At 39.3% G+C, this 22,365-nt stretch overlaps 1 protein-coding gene across 3 annotated transcripts in view; it reads right to left on the bottom strand.

Annotated features, from left to right (window-relative positions):
- The window catches only part of RICTOR (RPTOR independent companion of MTOR complex 2), a 177,286-nt gene that overhangs the window by 101,676 nt on the left and 53,245 nt on the right, over positions 1-22,365 (bottom strand). For all 3 annotated transcript variants that reach the window (XM_030568019.1, XM_030568021.1, XM_030568020.1), the window contains one exon: positions 3,698-3,762. In XM_030568019.1, the coding sequence (XP_030423879.1) occupies positions 3,698-3,762 (65 nt within the window). The remainder of the gene's footprint in view (positions 1-3,697; positions 3,763-22,365) is intronic.

The raw sequence follows: 22,365 nt of genomic DNA, 5'->3' as shown, positions 1-22,365 counted from the left end.
ACTCTAACCAGCACAGTTTGTGCAGTGGAAAATTGTGCCTCATTAATCATTTAGAATTCTTTGAACATATCAATAAAGCAGTGAAAAAAGGAGAACCAACTCACATAATATGACTTCCAAAAGATCTCTGATAAAGTACTGCAGAAGATGCTAAATAGCCATGGGTTGAGAGGAAAAGTATTATAATGGATCACAAACTAATCTTATTCTTTATTTTGTCTCCTACATAAATAGTCAATTTTCATCATTGCAAAAGATGGACAGCATAACCTCTCAAGGATCCCTAATAGGTTCCATGGTGTGTGCTACATTTATTGTGATCTGGAAAGGGAGGTAAGGTAGCAAATTTTGGAAAGGAGAAAGGTTTTTTAAGTTAATCAGGATCAGAGGGGACTATGAGGGACTTCAGAGAAACAAACATGCTAGGTGAATGGGCAATATGATGACATAAGAAATTCAATACCAATAAATGTAAAGTAATGCACAGTGATGGGAAAAAAGTTATACTACTCACATTTATTACAGGATTCTAAATTAACTGATCAGATCAAAGGAAGGACCCTTGGTATTACTATAGATGGCTCAATGTGCAGCTGTGATTAAAAAAAGCTAACAAGCTGTTAGGATGCATAAGGAATAGGATGATGACTAATACAAAAATATTGTAATACTTTTATATAAATCAATAGCGCAGCCTCATCTGGAATATTGTGCATAGTACTGGCCTCCCCATCTCAAAAAGGACATTGCAGAACTACAAGGGAGTTCAAAGAATGACAAGAATGATCAAGGTCAGAGAGACCTAATGTGAGGGTCTGAGGCAGTAGGGTTATTCCTATGAATATCTTGAATTTTCCCTCTCTTAACCGTGGAAGAAAAAAAATCAGACATTTCCAAGTTGTCCTCATTGCTGTGGATCTCTCCTTCCTGAAGAGGATTTTTGTTCCCTACTGACTGCCTCTTACAAACAGGATATCTGAAGGACTTCAAGTCACCAGTCTTAAAATAGCACTGGTTCCCATAGAGGAGTATCAGTAAGAGAGAGAAGATATTTGATCTTGGAGGAGATTCATTTTCCCTCTTATGCTTACCCTGGACACTCTGACTACCCCAAAATGAAATAACATTCCTGTGTACCTTTTTTATATCCTAGTCCCTGAGCCTGGGTAGAGAGGGGCACGAATCTTATGTAGGGATCTGCTGTGTGTCTGAAAGCCTGGCACTTCTCAGAATTTTTGCAGGAATCAGTTATGCTATACTCCTGCAAGGACTAAATCACTGCATGTGGGATAGAGTCCGCAGACTGGCAGCTACTCCAGGACAAGGGCTAAGAACCTCAGAGACTTCTGGGGCCTAAAAGCATTCCATTCTCTCCTTTGCTCAGGAGTTTCTTTCACCTGTCAATGGCACTGAGACTCCATCTGTTGGAGAAAAAACAACTGAGCTCTGTGAGCTGTCAAGATTCTTCTATGCAGGGAATGACTCCAAAATCTGCCAGTGTACTGTCTCCATCTGTTGGCAGGAAGAAATTATAATCAAGCACATGGACTAGCAAAAAGGACCAAAGAACAAATTCTAACAATTGCATTTATTCTTGGATAAAAAGCTAGCAAATATACAAGTTGTCTTTAGTTTGCTTAAATATTCCATTGTAATAATAGGTTAAATTAGCAATTTTATATGACTAATTCTTAATAGCTTCGTGGTTCAAGGTTAGCCATTCACGTCTTCAGAATGCACAAACATTTCTGTAGAATACTTCCTGTGTCTCCAGTAAAACAAATGTAATCTTTAAAATAAATTAAACAAAAAAAAAAAGCAAGTCCTTTAAACAACAGGCTCCTAACTGAACACTTTAAGCAATCTGACATAGGTATTTTTGAAAATGTTAACCTAAATGACTTAGGAGTCAAAGACTTAAGTCCTATTTTCAGAAGTTACTCCATCACTTGGTCTCCACTCCTACTGACTTTCAATTAAACTTAAGCTCCCAAGTCATTTTTGAAAATGGAATATGGGCACTTTTGACATTTTTATCCCATAGTTAAATACAAGAAATCAAAGAAGAAAATAGCAACATCATACACTTAAGGATCCAGGCAGAACAAAAAAAAAAAAAAGATCAATTCTTTATTCTTCTTTTTAAAGATCAGCCTCAATACTATTGGCTTCTTCAGCAGCACGCATTAAAGCATTGCTTTACAAATGAGCATTTCTATATAAAGATCTTTATCCCACAATGACATTTTCAAAAGATCACAAATGACACAACCAAGGCTGCCTGTTCATCTCTGAAAATGTAGTCACCTTCTATACCCATCTGATCACTTCTATGGCAGAATAAACCGCACATATAAATGCATGCAGTGCAGTACTGAATAGATTATTTCAATGCCTTTTTAAAGACAGACTCTGACGCAGATCCTTGAGAAAGGCATTTTCCATGAAAAGGATCATCCTCTTTGGCACATCTGCCTATGGATTTTCAGAAAATATTGTCATTCTTCCTAGAGAGGGCTTATAGATTTCTTTTTACAAGTCTGCTGGGTGTGAATTTTATATCTAAAAATTTTTTATTCTTCCTTATCCATGTCCTTGTCTAGCAGGACTTCCTGACTTGGAACTGTATAACAAAATGCACTAGACATGCACCTCGAGACCTATATTAAAATTTGATTTGGTAAAGAAATTATATTTAATTTGGACAGTACAGTCTCCACATCATAAAGCTAGCACACAATCTGACATGAACTATAATATACTCAGAAAGAGGATAATGAAAGTGAAAAGGAGTATTAACAGAAAGGTACTCAGTAGCACTGAAGCATTCAGTTCTATCTGAGAAAACTCAACATCATTTATGAAAAGAAAGTTACATCATGGTCAGTTTTTCTGAAACAAACTGAACAAAATCCCCACAAAATTCAAGGCAATGTTTTCTAATTTTATTTTATTTTTGATTGCACCTACTAAATTCTAAATGTCAGAAGTTCGCCTACACTGAATGGCAAAACAATTCGGTTGACCGGAAGAGTCAGACTCATTTTTGTTGTTTCTGCTATCCATGCTGAATCCACAGCAAGTTAGCAGTGTCTGTGCAGAAAAGTAGGGATTTAATAAATATAAACAAAAATATTTTTATTCTAAGAAATAGTAATAAGATTGAGGCAGATTCCTGTAGCAAGTTTATACCACAAGTTGCCTTAGAGGATGATACTGCAGAAACTTGTGAGTTTCTCTTCAGGGAATACAGTAAATTATTAGAGAAACTTACAGGTGAAATCCTAGCCCCACTTATATAAAAGGAAGTTTTGCCATTGACTTCAACAGGGCCAAAATTCCACCTCAAGAGTTTCTACAAGCCTTTACGAGAGCTACATTTCAAAATACTCTTATTTTACTTTACATTCATTATTAATGCCACATGAGTTCTGTGCCTTACCTAGAAATGTTGTTCTGGTTTATTATTTGCTGAGTTTCTCTTTCCTATTTCCATAACACTGTTTTATACTTGTATGATTTTACATATTGTGTGTTATAGAATATTAAAACATTAAATAAGAACTACAAAAAACTTGAACTGGGTTATAAAACGACTTAAGGTTGTTTTCTTTCATTTCATTCAAAACAGCTACTTTAAATGTATATTGTTTAAAGTGTCCAAATATTGCTCAGAAATAATTTTCAGAATACTTACCATATTATGATGTCATCATAGGTAAAACCTAATTTTTCTTCAGTGTGGCCAGTATTACAAAGAAGCTGCAAGCAAAATAAAATACTCATGTTTGATAATGCTTTAAAAATCTGATTTATTCTTTGAAGCTTAAAAATGTTGCCTGAGATTTTCAAATCAATCTAGAGGATTTAGCACTTCTTCCATGAAATTAACAGATGTGTCAATCTCAAAGTGCTTTAAAAATCTCAACCATTACTTTTATATAGACTATTTCATTCATTTAACTGGCTTGATATTCAGAGGTGCTGAACTCCCATAGCTCTTCAAAAGCAATAACAAATGAGGCCCATGGTTTCAAACTGAGTACCCAAAAAGGGAGGCAATCTGTAATTAGTGTCCGTTTTTGAATGGTTTGGTTTTATCCATGACTTTCCAGCAGGGCCACCCAGCGAATTCAGGGGGCCTGGGGCAAAGCAATTTCGGAGGCCCCTTCCATAAAAAAGTTGCAATACTATAGAAGACTATATTCTCGTGGGGGCCTCTGCAGGGCCAGGGGCAAATTGCCCCACTTGCCCCCCCACCCCCCCCGGGCAGCCCTGCTGTCCAGCAAGAGACCGAGAAGTACAGTTACCATACCATATCTGGGCCTAAAAACAAACAGAGGTGTCAAGAAAAAGGTCTAGAAAGTGCCAGTTTTAGTTCTCCACAATCTTCCCTAAAGAAGGATGACTGGAAATAAGATAGCAGGTAACAACCTCAACATCTAGTTCTGGCTTCTTGAGTGGGACCTGACAATTCCTTTTAAAAAGATGCCGACTCTTTGCCTTTCCACTAACAAACTCCTCTAGTAAGAGTCTCAACACCCCATGATACAATTAGACTATTCAAGTCTAATCCCACTCAAGATTGGAGCTCAATCTTTTTCCAAGCACTTCCAGAACCTCAGGCAAGTAACACTGGTTGAAACAGAATAGACTTTGCATATGCCCTCTCTGTTCTGACATCAGAGGTTGACAGAATCTAAATCAGCATAATCTTACTGACATACACCAAAACCCCTTACAATGAGAAACTCAACAAGAAAAGAGTATACCGAGTTCAAAATAGTAATTTTTAGTATTTGCCTAAGATTCTTACTATACTTCTGCTCAGTATTCACTGTGTGCGTTTAATGCCATCAATAATACTAAACAAATTCATAACAAAATGTAATATTTAAAATTTAGTATCCAATATACTTACTGTTCAAGGTACTAAGCCACAATATTTAATGTGTGTTCTGTATTCTCCCTACTTCTGTCACCCAGACTCCTGTCATCAGTGGAGTGCAAATCATTTAGATAGGATTCTATTTTAAAAAACAGATTTAGCTGACAATAGGCTAGAATTAAATGATTTTGTAGGTATACTTTCTGCAAAAAATGTGACCCTTCTAGGTTTTATGTTGTGACTCTTAGTCCTTTCAATATTGTGGCCATTTAAATTTAAAAACACTTCACAAGTACATGTAATTAGATGTAAGTACATCAACTGGAGAGGGTCCAGAGAAGAGCAACAAGAATGATTAAAGGTCTGGAGAACATGACCTATGAAGGAAGGCTGAAAGAATTGGGTTTATTTAGTTTGGAAAAGAGAAGACTGAGAGAGGACATGATAGCAGTTTTCAGGTATCTAAAAGGGTGTCATCAGGAGGAGGGAGAAAACTTGTTCACCTTAGCCTCTAATGATAGAACAAGAAGCAATGGGCTTAAACTGCAGCAAGGGAGATTTAGGTTGGACATTAGGAAAAAGTTCCTAACTGTCAGGGTAGTTAAACACTGGAATAAATTGCCTAGGGAGGTTGTGGAATCTCCATCTCTGGAGATATTTAAGAGTAGGTTAGATAAATGTCTGTTAGGGATGGTCTAGACAGTATTTGGTCCTGCCATGAGGGCAGGGGACTGGACTCGATGACCTCTTGAGGTCCCTTCCAGTCCCAGAGTCTATGAATCTATGAATTTATCTTGAACTTCAACATAATTAAAAAGGAGCAGACCATTTAGTAAAACTTCATCTAGAATCCGAAGTAAAATGTAGCCAACTATTCTGAAATATTTGGGATTACGTAGTTGCCTTAAAAAAAAAATACATACATTGTTACAAGGTAATTTCAATAAATTTACAAATATAAAGGCCTAATTTTTCTCATTGTTTCCAAATTGTAGTGAGCTCAACACCAGACTTCTGCATGCATTAACTGGTTATGACATTGTGTCACATCCTAGTATTTATCTATTTTTGTGACGCCACTAATGTTGGACTGCCTATGGCCACTATAGCATTTCTACTGACATCTTATGAAGTGTAAAAATTGGTTGACAAAACAGTGTGAGGAAATACTTGCTAAAAGTAGTTTGTTGTTTTATTCTAGATGAGTGAGTCAATACTTGTTTAGGTACATCATTTTAGGGAAAATTATTCAAACACCCTCTCCCAAAATGTAAACATATGTTATAGTTTCATAGAACTTTCTTCAGGATCCTTAACAAGCATTTTCACTATTTGAAAAATCTGAGTGATAATTTTGAAGTATGAAAAAAAATATTTCCAAAGAGCAAAAATACTCTGCTGACTAGATAGTTTTTTTTTTTCCCTGTATAAGGCAGTGTGGGAACTAGGAAACAATAATTTCAGACAACAGAAGTATTGGCAAGGTCTAAAAGCGTGCGTAATTCTGCAAAGCATAAAAGAGAAAGCTGAGTTTTTCCAGTATCATGCACTAGGATTAAGATTACACTACTGGCCTGTAAATTACTTTAAAATGGGATTAGTTATAAATTACAAAGTAATATCTCTTTGAAGAAGGGATGTTGGAAGACTGTCCACCATGTGAAAGTTGGTGAATCATAACAAAATAATTTAAGATACATTAGATATCTGCAAGATTCTCCTTTATAGTTTATTTTTAGTGCTTTGTTCAGTCCATTCTCCAATAAAGTTCCTTTGAGAAAATAATCAAAATCAATATATTGAAACTTATTCCTGAAGAAAGAGAGGCTTAATCTAACCCTAACTTGCAAGGAAAAATTCATAACTTAATCTGGTTACACACATAGTTCCATAATTCTGTTTCTAGCCTAATAGTTTTAATGTGAATTGGAGAGCAAAAAAGAATATACAGATACAGTGAATCACGGCCACTGGGAGCTGCAATGTAAACACTGTCTCACGGCCAAACAGCGGACTATCCTGACGGGCCATGTGCAGCCTGCAGGTTGCCCACCACTGGTCTAGAAATAGACAAAATTTACTAAAAAAGTAGAACTATAATGATACCTATATAAACAAGAGAAACAACAACATAATATCAAGGTGATTTAAATTTTCTGGCCCAGTGTGGATTGGACCACACTGTACTAACCGACCATCTATGGAATAAAAGGTTTACCATACCAGAACTGATTCTGGAACTATTTCAGGAAACCTGCCACAATGGAAACTGGACAAAGTACAGATGTAAGAGATGTATCTGTGCAGGATGGATGAATGGAATTGTAAAAAAGTGTAAGTTATCTACAACCAGAGAATTGTGTTCTTCATTTATTGTTGTGTTCATGGTCTAGCCAGAGATTACAATCCCAGTCTTCTTCTTTAGGAATTGCATTAGATTAAAAAGCTACTTCTTATTAAACCACCAAGATAGGTTCATAGCCACAGTGACCTTACTGATGAAACCTTCACCCTTCCTCTTCTCATCCCTGTCCTACCATTTTGTGTCATGTTTAAAATCAGATTTTAAGAAATTCAGTGCAAGGTCTTGGTCTTTTTATTTGTCCTGTAAAGTGCCTGGCACTGTTACAAATAATAATATTAAAAATTAGGCTTGCTATAAGGAAGGCAAGGTAAAGATCTTAATATAAAAAAAGAGACTTAAGATGAGGACAAAGAAAGATGAGTTGCATATGTGAAGGAGAAAAAATTAAAAGTATTTGATTTTACAAGCATTATTTTCCTCTTTCCATAAAACATAAGACTTCATTTTTGAGCACATCATCATTGCTCAACAAATAAATCATTTGTAAATGTTTCTAATCTGGTTCATTAAAAGATACTATTCACAATGTAAACAAATACAATGACAACACTGGAAACTCAAATCCTGCAGAACATTGTCTTCAACTAAATAAAAAGATAAGTGTCTTTACAATGCCTCCCTTCTGATCCCTAATTACTTAAATAAAGAATGAAGTTCATATCTGGAATAATTTCAATGGTACGTTAGGCAAAGCACATTTAAAAATATCTTTATGTTCATTCTTCTTCTCCTTCTTTAATCCTCCCTCAAGTTGGAAGTTGAGGAAGAAGTGATATGGGGGGAAGAACATGCTGTGAAAATTTCCAGTAATAAAATGGATAAAATTTTACATTTTTCATTTCAGTTCAACTATTGTTCAAATACCAAATCATTTCTGTTGGGAGAGATTTGAGTCCAACAAACATTTGGTGAACTTCACTAATATAAGTTATAATAAAATGTAAAAATCAATAAAGATTATACATACAAGTACAAATAAATCCCTCTGCACAACAAGTATTCTTGCTGGCAGTTTCACCAAGACCAAAGACCAAGTAGGTTTTGGGAATAAGCTATTATTTTACCCTCTATGAACGGTTCTGTCTTATCAGGGTTGAAACACTGGCATGAAAATGGTGACTATTACACTGACTCATTAAGTATCTTAGTGGTTTCTCAAACTTTTGTTCACAGAACATTTGTCCTTTTTGGTCCAGAGAACAGCATAAGAACCCAAGTGTAAGGAACTGGGAAGTTGCTAGGAGAAGCCCTCTCTTCATGAATGATCAAAATAGTTCCTTCTGGTCTTGGGACTCTGAAGCTGATGATAAGCTACTGCTGAATCTTTTAGGATATATCTAAACTTACAAAATAAAAACAAAGCCACACGAACAAATGGCAGAGCATCTCAAAGCCCACATCAACTGAGTTGGCTTTGCGGAGCTTGCACTATGGAACTAAAAATAGTGATGTAGACATTCCTGCTCAGGATGTGGGTGGGTGAGGTTCTGTAGCCTGCTATGTGCAGACTAGAATCAGGTCAGACTAAAATCATTATGGTCCCTTCTGGCCTTAAAAATCTATGTACTGCTACATTAAGCCCACTGGGCCTGAGCTCTGCAAGTCCAAAGTCAGTTGACCCAGGCTCTGAGACTCTGCTGCGGATTTTTTTTTTTTTTTTTTTAAACACACGCAGTGCAGACATACTCAGAGGGTTTAAGATGACAAGTCTTCTTAATCTGGCACCTTTCACTAACACTAGTTTACATATTTCAAAAGCCCATAAAATAAGACTGTAGAAATTCAGTCCTTCACAAATTAACACAGTTGTTTTCCAGTTATGGTCCACAGAATGCTGGTGATCCATGAAGAACTTGCTGATCACGAGGTTGTGGTTCCTCTATGTTTTCTGATGCTAAATTGTGTAAAAATTAGCTTAAAATACATTAGTTTTCTAATATGACTTTTTCATGCAAGCAAACACTGTAGCTGCCACACGTGTTATGGAATCATAAATGAGGAGGGAGGTGCTCCACACAATCAGAAATGGGAGGGGCAGATGGTCCACAAGATTCTCAGTATTAAAACCCATATATCTATAAATATAAAAAGCAGCTGGTAACTTTTGTATGTCTGTACTGCTTTTATATATAATGAAGAGGTTGCAATCTAATCTGAAAGTTTTCTTATTAGCAAATGAAACCCTCTTAATTACATTACGTTTTAGAACAAATCTACAATCTATTAATTTGCAAATTTCTTCTCATTTCACCTTCATATGCCTTTAGTACCTCAATCTATTTGTACAGAATGCTAAACTCTTGTTAAGAACAGATACACCGATCACAAGGACTTCTGACCTTCACATTTAACAATTAACATGCACTTCATTTTATATATCTAGAAGTTCAAACATTACCAGAATACAAAACTGTCCTGTACATGCCACTATTTGGCTTAGGTACTCTTGTAGTTTACTAAAATGGAAATGGGCTAGTATAGCTTTTAAATTCCTGGAATTAATCCAAGCATACCAAGAGACTTAGTTTTAAGTTTTAACATAAAACACCTTTTCAGCCTGTCCCTCATTCTTATTTACTGGCCATAATTCAGTTCTGAAATTCACATATTTCAATACAACAACAAATCAAAAAGAAAAATAGAACAGATTCCTGGAATGGTTAATTTAATATTAGCACAACAATGTTACGCTAGGCCACACAGTGACTTTTTAACACACATATTTCAGTGAAGATCTTTTCATGCTTACTGTCACCCATGAGTTGTTCATGTTACTGGGATGAGTCATAGCAATTCTAGCACCATAGAAGCATGACTTAGAAACAGTAGCTCAAAATAGCAAAACCACTGAAGGTCCAAAGCATATATAAAATTGAATATAGTCTATTAACTGTAATGAATAGGAAATACATTAGTGAGGCACTTACAGAAGAACATAGAATTAAATAATAATGAAAGGCCTTGTGACATGCCCTAAAGATGGCCACAGAATCTAGATCTAAACTAGTCTATTCTGAAAGTTTGTTACATAGCTGAATCTCTTTGACAGAACATTATTGCAGGCTCTTTCATGTTTCATCCTAGGCTTTCTGAACCACCTTGTACCACAGTAACGTAGCTGTCATAGTGGGTCATGCATAGTCAATCAATGATGAATGCCAGTGTTAACACAACAACTTGAATAGCCAACGGCAGCAGACTAGAAGCCAATGCAAGGACCAAAGGCACAGCCTATCCTGTTGAGCTGTCAGGTTACTATATACTGCATGAACTGAAGTTCTGCCTTACACTTCTCCATTCTGCCCTTGATACAGTGAATTTCAGCAAATATATGGACCACTGCAACTGGATTCTCATCCAGCAGGAAGGGGCAAAATTTCTAGTAAATTGGAAGGCAGAAACAGCTTTGAAAACATTTCACCAAAAAGAACCCCCACAACTTTCTTGACTTACTTACTATCTCTTTTCATTCTCTTTCAGAACAAAATGTTGCAGTCAAAGTCATTTTCCTCTCAAGGTCTTAATAATTCCACCCCAATTTTCAAATACATTCACCATCTCCCTTCAGTTAACACAGCAAGTTTAAGAATCTTCACCTTCAGAGAACTGCACAATCTTGCCCATATCTACATCTCTGCTCCTATTTCTTTCTACTCTTTTTCACTCTGTTCATTCACCTAATCCATGTGCCTTCTTCCTTTTTCACCCCAAAGTTTGCAACAGCTTTTCTTGTGCAATCAGACCTCTCTACATTAAAATCCCTCCTGTGAAGACGCTTCTATTAAGCCCTAAACTGATGTTCACTGCTCGACTAACACATCCAACTCCTACTGGCACAGCATATATAATTTGCATCTGAACTAGTTCACAACATCCTTAGTACAAGGTGCAGGTCATCTTTGCATATAAAATTCCCAGTGTTAATTACTATTAATTTTGAGTACTATGATCCTTACAGAACAGAAGAAATGCATGGAACCAAGAAATATGAAGTGTCTTTTCTGTTACACAAGCCTAGTGAACTGCTTCATTAAAAAGTCAGTTTAATTTTTGCCACCATCACGTGCTCTTATGAAAAAGAGAAAATCTTTCAAGCCTATTAGTAGCATTTTAATTATAACAGCAAAAATTCATACAGCCTGCAAAACTAATTCTTCATAATTCATACCTGCAAACTCTCATTCTCAAGAGGACTGGACTTGTAACACTTACAATAAGCAATCCGAAAAAAAGTCAGAGCCAATATTCTAAATAGCTATTGGACAAATATATTGAACTGCATATATTGAAAAATACGTGAGTATTTTTCAAAGAACAGGTGAGTATGAAAATAAAATCCTCAGATTTGGCAGAAATATTACCCCACTTTTACTAAACCTACATTTGGTAAAACTGAACCACAGGATCTTTGTTCATGCAGAAGTCAGATAAATTAATTTGGACTTTTCTGGCCAGAACTCATGTCTGATATTATGATTTCTAGCCATTTTGGAACATTTGAATCTGTTAGCTTCAGATCTATTTTCTTTAAAAAGGAATGACTTTTGAAGAGAATTTAATTGCAAAAAAATACATCATACTTTTCTTTAAAGGTATGTATTTACATTCCAGGAATTTTCAAACAAAATCCCTTAGGATTTTGTTGGTCTGGAGTCAGTTATACTCATTACTTTATCTACTGAAGTGATGTCAGAAGGTAGGCATGGTTGTTTGACATGCACATGGTAAAGAGATCACATCACCAGTTCCCTCTGCCCTCACCTTAAAAGGAGCTTCAACTCTTAGGATATAGTCCTCGCTAAATAATGGCATTTCAACCATCACATCAGCAAGTGTTACCACTGAAAAATATCTATAAATAGGATAAATTTTGAAAATGTTATATTTATTTTTTCATTACTTACTTAATTTTACCTAATGCTGCTGACCAGCAACCCATAAAAGCATGAATGCTTATATACTGCTGGCCCTTTGACTGAACATGCTTGCTTTCCCATTATTAAGGCTATGATTTTGTTGCAAAGATTGCAGAAGTCATGGAATCTGTGACTTCCAAAGACCTCCGTGACTTCAGCCCAGGCGGTTGGGAGCTGCAGGATCCTGTCGCCTCTCGCGGCAGCAGGGAGCTGTGAGGTACCCCCGCAGCCTGAAGCAGCAGGCCCCCAAGCATTGAGCCTTTATGGGCAACAGAGGTAACCTGGAGCCCCTCGGCTGCAGCAGAGGCAGAGGGACCCCCCACAGTCCCCTGGTTGCCACAGTGGACAGGGAGACCACTGCAAGCTCTCGGGTGCCGTGGGGAGGCCCCCCACAGCTCCCCACTGCAGCGGCGGCAGGGGGATCCCCGCAGCTCTCCACCCCCAGTGAGGAGATGGAGGACCCTGCAACTCCCTGCCGTCACAGGGGTCAGGGAGACTCTGGAGCTCTGAACCCTCACAGGTGGCGGGGGCCCCCGGAGCTCCCAGCCACCCTGCAGCTGCCGAGCCCATTCCCATTTTATCATGGATATTTTTAGGAAAAGTCATGGACAGGTCACAAGCAATAAAGAAAAACTCACAGAAGACTGTGACCTGTCCCTGATTTTTACTAAAATATCCATGACAAAATCTTAGCCCTACCCATTACCAAACCTAAAGAGGACCCACTCATCCTTGATTCATTTATGTGGTCACAGGAAGATCTTCAAGTTTCTGGACTTCTTGTGGGTTAATACTGAAACCTTCTTGTTAAATTTTGTTATGAATTTCCTTGGGTTTCTCCCCATCCATATGGTATTTGGGAAGGAAACTACAAGTGGTTTATATACCAGCATTTTCTTTACTATTGCAATTGTAATCCAGTGGAAAATATCCACTGGATTCCAAGTATATAATTTAGAAGCCATTTGTAAAATCCTAAATTATAAAAATTGTAAAAAAATTAATGTGAATAAATTTAATCTCATATTTGCCTAATGTGAGGTTTCTTACCCCTTTCAAGCCTAAGAGAGTATAATATAAATAATGAACAGCAAAAAAATCATTCACAGGATATTATAAAAACTCTTGCCAAGAGACAGAAGTTTATTTAAAAAACAAAATTAAAAAAAAACTTTTATAATTGTATTTCCGATCAAACCACTCACAATGGAAAATCACCTATCTAGGTTACAAACATTACAGTCTAGATCAATCTAATATCTTAATTCCGAAACATAATACTCAAACACACTCAAACTCCCTAGGCCATAACAAACTCCTTTTCAATATCAGCATACAACCAACAGCTCCTACATCTAATTCCTCAAAAAACACAGATGTAAAAATCTACTTCTGTAATCAGCAAGATTAAGAAACACACTTGTAGAAAAATCTAGAACGTATTTATCAAGAAAGAAATATAAAGGTCAGAGTTAAGTTGTGCAAGTGAGAAATTTTGAGGATTTGGAGGATACATCTTAAGTAAAATTGGATTACAAGTCTAACCTTCCCCTTTCCCATTTTATCCTCCTTTGTGCTTCCATTACTACTAATATTGGGGGATGGGCAGCCTTGCAGGTAAATCTGCCTAACAAGCACAGCTTGTGTCTCCTAGCCCCCCTCCTTCCAACTTTTTTCCAACTCTTATGGTATGTCTACTCTTAAAACACTACAGCCATGCAGCTGTATCACTTCAGTATAGACACCACCTATGGCGATGAGAGGAATTCTCTGACAGTGGATAGCTGGGCTGATATAATAATTCTTCTCTCAATATAGCGCTGTCTACACTGGGTTAGGTTGGTATACTACGTCTCTCAGGGGGTTGGGTTTTTTCACACCCTTGAGAGACATAGCTATACCAAAGTAAATTCCTAGTGTAGACCAGCTCTCAGAGAAGAAAGGAAACTAGGGCAATACCATGTCTTTATCAATAGCCTGCAGTTAGAATGATAGCCTGGTGTAAAACTGTAGATGGGAATAGGGCTGGTTTGGGAGTAGAGTAGGGATGTTTATGATAGAAGTGGTGCTGTGGAGCTGGGAAAACTGAGCAGCAGCATCATGAAAAAAGTGGTTGACAATGGAAATACACGATGGACACTGAGAGATCTGTAAGCTCTTGATTACCAAGACTTTTTCTACATTGGAAACTGAAAAGAAAAAAAAAAAAAACACACACCCCAATGACAAAAGTTTTGTTGATGAAAAGCATCAGTGTGAACAGTGCTTTGTCGGCAAGAGAGCTCTTTCCTGCTGACCAACAGCAGCTACACTGCGCACCTTTTAGCAGCACAGCCATGTTGCTAAAAAGTGCATAGTGTAGACAAAGCCTTAAAAAAGCTTAGTTAGAACAAAGTTCAGGTTGCCTGGCGGTATCTGGTGCACCTCCAGAAAGTCAAGTTCAGCAAAACTCAAAACTTCTAAAACCAAGAAATACAGAATTGAGGTAAAGGCCAATGCAACCTTAACTTTGACTTGCTTGAGCTACTAGTAATAATTTGCATGCACTTCAGCTGCACTCACTGTGTAAGGTGCAGTTGTGTTGAATTATGCAGGAATTAGATGGAGCAGCTCAGCTGAGTTCTCATTGTTATATAAGGTGATGGGGGGGATATGACTCCACCCCACACCTTACCGCTGTGTTAAAGGAAAGAGGGGCACGAGTACTTTCAAAGGTCTAGTGTGCCTCCTTTCAGCACTGTATTCCTTAGGTTGCATTAGTAGCAGAGCTTCTTCTTGCAATGGGGCTTGCCAACAGTTAGGTATGGCTACACTTGCAGCCATACAGCGCTGCGCTCCCGTGGCAGCACTTTGAAGTGCGAGTGTGGTCGCAGCGCCAGCGCTAGGAGAGCTCTCTCCCAGCGCTGCAGGTACGCCACCTCCCCGTGGGGATTAGCTTGCAGCACTGGGAGCCGCGCTCCCAGGGCTGGGGCACTGTTTACACTGGCGCTCTGCAGCGCTCAGGGGTGTGTTTATTCACACCCCTGAGCGAGAAAGTTGCAGCGCTGTAAAGCGTCAGTGTAGCCAAGGCTTTAGTTAGAATATGAGTGTGGACTATGGGCTTAAAGAAAAGTGATATTTAGCGATAAGTGGTAAGGTTAACAGGTTTTAAAATTTATACAGAAGTGAGGGGGGTTTTTGAGTAGGGCTAAGTGCTTGAGTGTAGAGGAGGTGGAGGAAGCTCCTGTTCAGAACAGCACAAAGGCAGAGCACAGGTGTATGTTAAGATTTTGTGGAACTGTACTTTAACTCTATTTCTTGGTTTTCAGTATTTGAGATTTGCTGAATTCAACTTTCTGAAAGAGCATGAGATAGCACAGAGTTAATGTTGTCCAGTGGTAATCAAGTATGTCAGTGAATTTCCTTCTTTTGTCAATTGCCCCACTCCCCCAAGGTGGGGTAAATGTCCAGTGACCGAGACAATTTTGGCTGTGGACAAAAGAGTGTTGGCAGAATGTGTCAATCTTAATAGTTTTTTCCCCCCACTCCAAGAGGCTTTATCTCAGAAATCCCTTTGTAAAATGACCCCAAATGGGGATCACCAATCCTACCCTGCATACCACACTTTAAGATATTCCGAGAAGCCATGTAGATTTCAGAGCACTTAGAAGAGTTTAAGCTTTAAAACAGAAGGTTGATTTTAACCTTATGTGGCTGGAGATCTGCTATAATCACAGAATCGAAGAACTGGAAGGGACCTCAAGAGGTCATCTAGTCCAGCCCCCTGCACTCAAGACACGACTAAGTTATTATCTAGACCATCCCATACAGACATTTGTCTAACCTGCTCTTAAAATCTCCAATGACAGAGAGCCCACAACCTCCCTAGACAATTTATTCCAGTGTTTAACCACCCTGACAGTTAGGAAGCTTTTCCTAATGTCCAACCTAAACAACTGTTGCTGCAATTTAAGTCCATTGCTTCTTATCCTATCCTCAGAAGTTATGAAGAACAATTTTTCTCCCTACTCCTTGTAACAATCTTTTAAGTACTTGAAAACTATTATGTCCCCTCTCCATCTTCTCTTCTCCACATTAAACAAACCCACTTTAAAAAAACTTTCCTCCTACATCATGTTTTTTAGACTTTTAATAATTTTTATTGCTCTTTTCTGGACTTTCTCCAATTTGTCCACATCTTTCATGAAATGTGGTCCCCAGAACTGGACACAATACTAGATGCCTAATCAGCACAGAGTAGAGTAGAAGAATAACTTCTCGTGTCTTGCTTACAACACTCCTGCTAATACATCCCAGAATGATGTTTGCTTTTTTTGCAACAATGTTACACTGTTGACTCATTTAGCTTGTGATCCCCTAGGACCCCTGGATCTTTTCCACAGTACTCCTTCCTGGGCAGTCATTTCCCATATTGTATGTGTGCAACTGACTGTTCCTTCCTAAGTGGAGTATTTTGCATTTATCCTTATTGAATTTCATCCTGTTTATTTCAGACCATTTCTCCAATTTGTCCAGATCATTTTGAATTTTAATCCTATGCTTCAAAGTACTTGCAACCTCTCCCAGCTTAGTATTGTCTGCAAACTTTAAGTGTACTCTCTTTGCCATTATCTAAATAATTGATGAAGATATTGAACAGAACTGGACCCACAACTGATCTCTGCAGGACCCCACTTGATATGTCCTTCCAGCTTGACTGTGAACCACTGATAACTAGTCTCTAGGAATAGTTTTTTAACCACCTATACATCCAACTAACAGTAGCTTCACCTAGGTTGAATTTCCCTTGTTTGTTTATAAGACGACCATGCGAGACAGTATCAAAAAGCCTTACTAAAGTCAAGATATACCACATCTACCGCTTTCCCCCAATCTACAAGGCTTGTTGCACTGTCAAAGAAAGCTATTAGGTTTGGTGCACACGATTTGTAATGAAGACTTCTGCCAAACAGGATTCCCCCCTCCCCCCATTTAATTTTAAAATTTCAACAGAATTCTGGGTTCAAAACTACACTCACTCTGTATTATCATAGTGCTTTGATTTGCAGTAACTGTGTTTCTTGCTAAAAGATGCTAAACACACATTAAAAAAAAAACACAGACACCTTTCGGGCCTAAACTTCAAAACTGATTAATTTAATTGTTTTCCCTGTAAGAGTTAAACTATTTTATTCAAAATGATTCAGAAAATTCAGTTGTCCTCTCAACAATACTTGTGGTAAACTAATACTGGAGTCACTACCAATTTCATAATATTGACACATTATGGATCAAATGACTGATTGTCCTGCATATTTAACCAAAGTACACCTCTACCCTGATACAATGTGGTCCTCGGGAGACAAAAAAATCTCACTGCATTATAGGTGAGACAGCGTTATATTAAACTTGCTTTGCTCCCAGCTCCATTCCTTGTTCCCTGACCGCCCTCTCCAGAGACCCCCCTCCCCAATCACTCCCAGGACATCATCCCCTACCCAACCCCTCTGTCCCCTGACTGCTCTGACCCCTATCCACTCCGCCCTGACAGGCACTTACTGGCAGCAGCGGGAAGCAGAGCAGCACGGCCTCAGTCCGCTCCACTCTGCCAGCTCCCAGCCACGGAGCTCCGCTTCCCACCGTCGGCGAGTGCGGGGACGTTGGGGAAAGGATGCCACTCCGCACTCACTTGTGGCAGGAAGCGGAGCAACGTGGCCTCAGCTAGCTCCGCTTTCCTCGCCCTGGCCCCAGCTGTGTCACTGGGGGGAGGCTGGAAAAAGGTCCTGAACTCACCTGCCCGACGGGAAGCAGAGCGCTGTGGCTGGGACCTGGCGGAGTGGAGAGGGCTGAGACTGGGCTGCTCCGCTTCCCACTGCTAGTGAGTGCAGGGGGGATCCCTTCCCCCAAGCCACCTCCCCCGAGTGAAACGGCTGGGGCCTGGCAAGGGAAACAGAGTGGGCTGCTCCTGGTCCCCCGCTAATCCGTCGGGCCACTCTGGGACTGCAGAGTCCCCAAAAGTGCCCTTCCACAGCTCCTGCCCCACAGATTCTAGGGGTGGGGGAGCCCCTGACCGCCCTCGAGACCCTCTGCCCCTTATCAAACTCCTCGGCCCCAGCCTGGTCCGGCACCCTTAACATGCTGCTCAGAGCAGTGTGTCAGAGCTTTACCGTGTTATATGCGAACCCATGTTATATCGGGTTGCGTTATACTGTGGTAGAGGTGTATTATCATCATGATTTGATATAAGCCTAAATTTGCCCCTCAGTGTTTTAGTACTTTACGTTGAGGACAACAAATTCACCCAATATCTACAGAACTCAGGGTGTTACTCAAATTAACTGCTTTTCTGTTGTAAAACTTTGCTTCTCTGGCCAACTGAAACACAGACTCACCCACCTGTTTTGTGCTTGAAACCTGCATTTGGAGTTCAGCTAATCAACAGTTACAGTAACATGTTTTGAATGGAATTACTTAGCCATACGTGCAAGATAAGGGAATGACCATTCCAATCCTCTGGCACGTTCCCACTAAATATCCTCAGTCATGAATATTTTTTGTAAATATTTAGGTAACTGACAGTTTCCTATGTGGATCATCAAATGCCAGGACTCACTAAAACTCAAATTAATTTTATAATCAGTACAGTCCCAATACAGGAGGAATTTAAGCTAAATAAATTCTACCAAACTAGTGTCTATATTAAACACAGTATCATAATAAATACTTGTCCACAGAATATTTAGAAGCAATCTTAATTCTGGCCTTACCTTAATTTTGAGTACCTGATTGTGCAACCTCAATAATTACTCTACTCAGTTCATAAATAATTTATGATGGCAAGATTAGAGATTTAACTATAGCAATACGATTTAAATATAACAGAAACAGTAACCAGATACTTATTCCTAGTTTCTCCTCCCCACTAAGCAAGCTCTGACAGAGCCTGTATTGTCCATTACAATTATAGACCTAATGCATTACTGTTAGAGGACCCAGAACATGTAAAAGACTATGTATTCTAAACATAAGGGCAGATCAGCTATTGTTGTGGCTACTGAAAACAAGGTTATTTTAAAACATATAGCCAATATCTAACCTAGAAAATTAATGCAGTCACATCACCACACTGACTTGTCAAGAGAAGACGGAATGAAAATTAATTACACTTTTAGATACAGATTTTGCCAACAGAGAAGGGTCCACCAGTCACATTTACATCACTACTGATTCGAACTAGAGAAAATGCCTTACAGTGATAGGCTTAGTGCACAGCTACCCTAGTGGTCTGTGATGGGATGGGATCTGAGATACTACAGAGAATTCTTTCCTGGATGCTGGCTGGTGAGTCTTGCCCACATGCTCAGGGTTTAACTGATCGCCATATTTGGGGCCAGGAAGGAATTTTCCTTCAGGGCAGATTGGCAGAGGCTCTGGAGGTTTTCACCTTCCTCTGCAGCATGGGGCACGGGTCACTTGCTGGAGGATTCTCTGCAGCTTGAGGTCTTCAAACCACAATTTGAGGACTTCAATAGCTCAGACATAGGTTAGGGGTTTGTTATAGAAGTGGATGGGTGAGATTCTGTGGCCTGCATTGTGCAGGAGGTCAGACTAGATGACCATAATGGTCCCTTCTGACCTTAAAGTCTATGAGTTTAGAGTATTTACAGCACCGCAACTGTACCAATAGAAGCTGTGCTGATGTATGCTCTCTAATGTAGCTGCTCTAAGACATTGGCTTAGCTACTCCAGCCACTGCAAGTGGTGGAGCTACGTGGGCGGGAGCAGCACTGTCCACATCAGCACTTATGTCAGTGTAACTTATGTCACATAGGGGGATGATTTATTCACCCTCCTGAGCAACATAAATTATGCTGACATAAACTGGAGTGTAAACAGCCTTAAAGTTTATCAAAAAGAAAATGAGAGGTGACTGATTACAATGTTGCACCTTGAGAGAGAGAATATACCAGGTACTAAAGGCTTTTTTAATCTAGCAGAGAAAGGTAGAACAAACTATGATTGGACGCTAAAGCCATGCAATCAAATTAGAAAATTTGGCACATTTTCTTAACTGTGAGGGTGATTAATCATTAGAACAAACCACAAATAGAATTGTTAAATTCCCAGTCCCTTGGATATCTTAAAATTATGACTGAATGCCTTCCTGGAATAAATGTTTTCGCCAAACTTAAGTTACAGGGCTCAATACAGGGTAACTGGGTGAAATGTGAGGCTTGGGATATAGAGGCCACACTAGATGATATAATGGTCCCCTTCTGGCCTTACGCTTTATGAATCTATGAATTCTCAGTTGCCTAAAGAAATAAGGATCTCCTGTGAAGAAGAATAAGACGACATACTTTGGCTACAGAATTAGGCATGTAATTACTTTTTTTGCGTTTTGTTAGATCCATTTGGGATATCCTCATGAGGATGACATGACCTTTCATAGTATAATCCACAAGTATTTATTACTACTGGGGGCATTCTGTGCCTAAAAATTCTGCACACAATATTTTAAAATTCTGCAAATTTTATTTGTCAAAACAACACTACATAATCATACCAATTTCAATTACTTTGGTAATGTATTTCAAAATGCCTGTCAGCAAGCATGTCTGTAACAATACAGAGAAACACCAAAATTCCCACAGGAGTAGAGAGAGTTAGAGAAACCCTTATGACAAGCCAGTTCCTATTTCTCTGCCCTCTTTCTTCCCCTCTGAGCCCAGCTGCGGGCCCCCTCCCAGCCAATACACCTGAACCCCCAGAGCCCAGGTTCAGGGCCCCCCTTGCCCAAATACCCAAACCCGCTCCTCCCTAGAGCTCAGCCATGGCCCCCAGCCCAGACACTCGCCCTCTTCCCCAGAGCCCAGGCATACAGAGGGAGAAACAGCCTGATGCTTGGTCCCAGGCTTGCAGAGAGTTTCCTACACACAACGCTCTCCTTCCATCAGGGCATGCTGGGAACTGCAGCTGTCAGGAACTCTCTAGCCCTCTCTTTCTCCCCTCCCAGCAGTGTCTTTATGTGTGAGCTGGGCTCTGTCAAGTCCAGTGGCCCCAAGCAGCACTGCAGCGCATTTCTGCGGGGGAAAGGAAATTCTGTGTGCACGTCAATTTCTGAAAAATTCTGCGTTGTGCAATGGCACAGAATTCCCACAGGAGCATATTTATATAGTTTTTAAAAGTGCCATATGTTTCACAACATGGCCAAATCTCTCCTTGATCAACAATTTTTCCTCCCGGGGGAGTCATCCACTACTCTCCCAAAGATAAATACGGTAACTCCTCACATAACTTTGTAGTTACGTTCCTGAAAAATGTGACTTTATGTGAAACGATGTTAAGTAAATCCAATTTCCCCATAAGAATGAATGTAAAAGAGGGGGGTTAGGTTCCAGGGAAATTTTTTTTTGCTAGACAAAAGACATTATATTCATAGATTCATAGACTCTAGGACTGGAAGGACTTTGAGAGGTCATTGAGTCCAGTACCCTGCCCTCATGGCAGGACCAAATACTGTCTAGACCATCCCTGATAGACATTTATCTAACCTACTCTTAAATATCTCCAGAGATGGAGATTCCACAACCTCCCTAGGCAATTTATTCCAGTGTTTAACCATCCTGACAGGAACCTTTTCCTAATGTCCAACCTAAACCTCCCTTGCTGCAGTTTAAGCCCATTGCTTCTTGTTCTATCCTTAGAGGCTAAGGTGAACAAGTTTTCTCCCTCCTCCTGATGACATCCTTTTAGATACCCGAAAACTGCTATCATGTCCCCTCTCAGTCTTCTCTGTTCCAAACTAAACAAACCCAATTCTTTCAGCCTTCTTTCATAGGTCATTCTTGTTGCTCTTCTCTGGACCCTCTCCTATTTCTCCACATCTTTCTTGAAATGCGGTGCCCAGAACCGGACACAATCTTCCAGCTGAGGCCTGACCAGCGCAGAGTAGAGCAGAAGAATGACTTCTCATGTACTGCTCACAACACACCTGCTAATGCATCCCAGAATCATGTTTACGTTTTTTTTTTTGCAACAGCATCACACTGCTGACTCAGCTTGTGGTCCACTATAACCCCTAGATCCCTTTCCACCGTACTCCTTCCTAGACAGTCTCTTCCCATTCTGTATGTGTGAAACTGATTGTTCCCTCCTAAGTGGAACACTTTGCATTTGTCTTTATTAAACTTCATCCTGTTTACTTCAGATCATTT

This window comes from Gopherus evgoodei, chromosome 6 (assembly GCF_007399415.2).
Source record: "Gopherus evgoodei ecotype Sinaloan lineage chromosome 6, rGopEvg1_v1.p, whole genome shotgun sequence".
Lineage (NCBI taxonomy): Eukaryota > Metazoa > Chordata > Testudines > Testudinidae > Gopherus > Gopherus evgoodei.
The sequence above is the reverse complement of the archived record's forward strand: the minus strand, read 5'-3'. Positions and strand labels throughout refer to the sequence as shown.